Source organism: Pteropus alecto, unplaced genomic scaffold (genome assembly GCF_000325575.1).
Source record: "Pteropus alecto unplaced genomic scaffold, ASM32557v1 scaffold10, whole genome shotgun sequence".
NCBI lineage: Eukaryota > Metazoa > Chordata > Mammalia > Chiroptera > Pteropodidae > Pteropus > Pteropus alecto.
The window spans coordinates 10,514,436-10,519,051 of record NW_006431210.1 but is presented as its reverse complement, the minus strand read 5'-3'; the positions used below and the strand labels follow the sequence as shown (position 1 = coordinate 10,519,051).

The 4,616-nt window shown below is 48.2% G+C and overlaps 1 protein-coding gene across 1 annotated transcript in view; it reads right to left on the bottom strand.

Moving 5' to 3' along the window:
* VILL (villin like) overlaps positions 1-3,055 on the bottom strand; it is a 14,770-nt gene extending 11,715 nt beyond the window's left edge. The window contains 4 exon segments of the mRNA XM_025038984.1: positions 5-41; positions 1,350-1,555; positions 1,831-1,905; positions 2,079-3,055. Of these exon segments, the coding sequence (XP_024894752.1) occupies positions 5-41; positions 1,350-1,555; positions 1,831-1,905; positions 2,079-2,423 (663 nt within the window). The 5' untranslated portion in view covers positions 2,424-3,055.
* Positions 3,056-4,616: the final 1,561 nt, after the last annotated feature.

The window sequence follows — 4,616 nt, the reverse complement described above, 5'->3', positions numbered from 1 at the left end:
CCACATGCTTGAGGGCAGAGGCTAGGCCTCTTTTCCTATAGCTGAGGACGGAATGGGGTCCCACATAAGACCATACACTGCCATGTGCAGAAGTGAGTGCAGATGCGAGCACATGCATGCACACAGGGGATGCACATGTGCCTGCTGAATACATGTGTGCAAATAGATATGAACGCACGTGTATAAGCACATGGCTACATAACGTGGGGGCAGGAGTGTACATTTGTTTATTCGTGTGTAGATCTGTGGACACATGCACGTATATATACATGTATACCTGCGGGGACACAGTGTGTGTGCAGATGTAAATACAAGAATGTACACACACGCGCCTGCATGTGCACATACGATGCGCCTGTATACAAGTGGGGGCCTGATTATATCTGTTTATCCATGTGAATATAGATGCGAGTGAGTAGAATTCGGGCAACAGCATGTATGTGTGTAGGTGTGCTCATCTGTAGGTGGACACATGCAGGGGTGGTGTGTTTTCTGATGTGCATCTACACATGTGTATGTGTTCATGTATATACTATATGCATGTATTAAGTTCATCTGTATGAAACAGAAATGATAGAATATTGTCAATTTCCTATGGTTCAACATGATATGTTGCAAATATTAATTTAATACATATTTGAAGCAATTTATAGTAAAAGACATATTTCTACTGGGAACAGTAACATAAAAGCAAACTTAAAACGACACTGGTGTCTACTCCTGGAATGTACCGAAGAGAAATGACAAACGTGTCCACACAGAAACTTGTATACAATGATGGATGTTAACTAAACTTATAGCGGTAAGCATTTCACAATATACGTAAGTCAAACCATTATGCTGTTTACCTTAAACTTATACAGTGATGTATGTCAATTATATCTCAATAAAACTGGGAAAAAAAACCCAAAAACTTATAAACAACTGTTAATAACAGCATTATCTATAACAGCTAAAAAGTAGAAAAAAAAACAAATATTCACTACCTGATGAATACATAAATTACAGGTGGTATATCCATATATCACATGTCCAGAATGGGCATATCTATACAGACTGGATGCAGAAAGTGTGGGGGGTAAATGGAGATTACTGCCAAAGGGTATGGGGTATGGGGCTCCTTTTTGGGGTGATGAATATGTTCTAAAATTGTGATGTCTGCACAAATCTGTGACTATATTAAAAACCACTGAATTGTGAGTTGTACGGTATGCGATTTGTCTCTCAGTCAGGCTGTTAGCCATCCCAAAACGCCCCATATACTAGGGATGAGAGAGGTAGTCCCCTAGGTCACCCAGCCACCCCGCCGCTCTGTCCCCTGCCCTCATGCCCACAGCCCCCTCACTCACATGACTCTCCCATGGAAGTAACTGTGGAAACAGTCAGACTCGTGCCCCTGCACCTCTCAGTGATGCACTGTGGTGTCACCCAGCACCTCCTGTAGCTGCTGTATAAAGGTGCCGGCCGCATCCTGCGCCTCAGCATCCGCCGTCTTTCCAATCCAGTAGTGCAGGTCGCTGGAAGCCCCCTGCGTGGCCTTCAGGCTCGGGGGGAACTAGAGCCCAGGTGTTTATGTATGTGTGGGGGGGGGGACCAAGGTGTGTGTGGAGATCAAGGTCAAGGTTGAGGATGTGCTGAGGGTCTTAGGGAGACTGGGCAGGAGATCTAGAAGGGAGAGGGAAGGGCTGAGAGGTCTCACGGGCAGCAGCCCCCTGTGGGATGGGATTCTTGGGCTCCCAGCCTGCTTCGTTCAGGATGGAGCTTACTCTGCACCATCAGACTGCCCCGCTGGGCCATGCCACCCCCTCAGACAGACGCCTTAATGCTCACGTGAAGGATGATGTAGCAGTGTTCCTCGAAGAAGTTCCCATAAGCCCTCTTGGGTACTGGCACCATCTTCAGGTTCTGGGAGAGGCAGGTGCCTAGTGACAACTCAGGGGACCCACCCTCACCCATGCACACCCGTGATCCTCTGGGGTGGGGGGAGGGAGCTCTGAGTTGAGAGGTGGGAGAAGCCTAGTCTCAGAGACCACACACTCTCTGTGGAACCATCTCTGCTGTCTGGTTGTGCCCCTCACCTCAATGATCCATATGTGGAGGTCACTGTGGCTCTCGGTGGCTGGGAGGCCCTTGCTGATGTCCATCCTAGGCTGGGTGGGAGTGAGGGAGGAAACAAGAGCCAGAGTTCTCAGACCCTGGCTGCCTGTACTCTGGGCTCCAAGCGAGAACTCCCCATGCCTACAGCTCTCCAAAGCATCTTCATCATAGCCTGTGCCTTTTAGTAGGAGGGCCCTATAAACACACAAATGCCAGCAAACCAGCACAGGTCCTGCAGACGTGGGCATAGAGGCTTCGTAAACAGGGACTTGATCGTACTCTTGAAACAGGGCTGCGCTTTGTGGACAGGGATAGGCTTTAAACATAGGGACAACCTATGCAAACAGACAGGGAGCTAGAAACAGGCTACGAAGACAGTCACGGGATCTCCAGTCAGGATAGCCACTGTAGACAGTGATAGGTTATGCGGACAGGCAAAGACTCTGCTAGTAAGAACAGATTCTGCAGGCAGGGACAGACTCTGCAACCAAGGAAGGGTTCTTGAAATGAGACCAAATCCTATAGACATGGACAGGCTCTGCACACAGGAGCAGAGCTGCAAATAGGCATAGGTTTTCCAGACCTTTAGGAACAGGCTATGCAGAGACAGTACCTGCAGAGAGGGATAGGCTATTATAGAAAAAGGCTCTGCATATAAGCACAGGCTCTGCAAACAGGGACAGCTTCCTCAAATGAAAGGGATGCAACAGGCACAGTTTTTCCTGATGGAAGTGAATTCTGTAGACAGGGACCATCTGTGTGTATGAGGACAGCCTGTGCAAAGAGAAAAACTCTACTCAGGGAAACTCAGGCCGGGCAAACGAGCAAAGCTTATCAACACTGAAAAAAAAAATCCCTCTACAAACAAACAGTCACAGCTTCTACAGGCACTGAAGAACTTCGCAGACCAGGAAGGACTTTGCAAATGTCTCTAATCCTAAGACAGGGACTCTTTGCATGAGGGACAGACTCTGCAGATATGGACAGGTATATGGATAAGCAAGGTCTGCAAACAGGCACAGCATCTTCCATCAGAGACAGAGGCAGACTCTTGAAAGAGGCTGGGACAACCTCAGGAAGTAGACTTGAAGCCTTCCTACAGAGAGATGAGAGTGGGCTGGGCAAACATTCATGAGCTCGGCAGAGAGATCCAGGCTCTGAAAAAAGATATAGGCTCTGCAGAAAGGGCCTCTGTAGACAGATTTTGCAGATAGGGAGAGGTTCTGTAAGCCCACACAGGCTCTGCAAACAGACAGGCTCTGTTAACAGTGATGCCTTCTTCAGATATGGCAGGATATGCTGAAAGGAGCTGGCAGAGAAACCAGCTTTGTGATCAAGCACAGATGCCCCCGAAACAGGGCTGGGTTCTGTAGAGAGCCCAGGTTCTGCAAACAGGGGCAGGCTTTCTAGAAAAGGACGAGTTCTGGAACTAAATAAAGCTCAGTCCATAGGGACAGGATCTGCTAAAAGGTACACATAGAATTAGGAATAGAGTGGGCAGGTGGGCATAGGCTCTGCGAGTAAGGACAGAAAGTCACAGGTGCTCCCTGATAGACACGGCGACCTTGACAGTGATAAGCTCTTCATAGGAATAGGGCCTGCAACTGAGTTTCTATACAGAGAAATTCAGGCAAAGGTCCTGAAAAATGTCATAGACTGGACAAGGAGCGCTCAAGTTCTGCAGACAGAACCAGGATCTGAAATAGGAAAAGACTGCAAACGGGGACGTTGTCTATAGAAAGAGACGTTTGCTGCAGAGGAAATGGGTTCTGCTGACAGAGACAGGCACCGTGCACAGGCAAAGCTTTGCAAATAGGAGATGACTTTAGGCAGAAAGAGGTGTCCCAGACAAGGACAGCAGACAAGGGATAGGCGGTGCATGCAGGGCAGCTTCTGCGGTCAAAGCCAATGTCAAACACAGGGAAATAGGGACAGACTGTTTAAAAGGACCCAGGTTCTAAAAAAAAAAAAAAGACTGAAAATAGACACAGGCTCGGGACAGAAACAGGCTCTGCAGACAAGACAGATTCTGCAGACTCGGGACAGACTGCACACAAGGACTGAATCTGAAGCCCATGAGACACTGTAGCAAGTGACAGGCTTGGCTAACATGAGCGTAAACCAGGTGAATCAGGCATAAGCACTTTTAAATTCTTGAAACGAAGCTGAACTCTTAATACACACAGGCTCTGCAAACAGCGACTTCGCTCACTTGAATGTGCGCACTGTGGCTCTGAGTGTGCACAAGGAGAGAGAAGTGTGGAATGAGACAATCCGGGGAGGATCAGAGCTGCCGATTTTGTTACATCTCCACCATGTGACTCTCAACCCCAGGCTTCCTGCCCCGCTCCTTCAGAAACCTCTGTGGCTTTGCTCATTTCTTTATCTATGGAAGTTCTTCCTGCGTCTAACCTAAATCTCGTCAGCTGCAACTTTTTCTTCTTGCTGCGGCTTTGCTCAACAGACCCAGAAGTCACTTCTTTTTGAACTTCTCCTTCCTAGTGGCCCTGGTGTGGTGC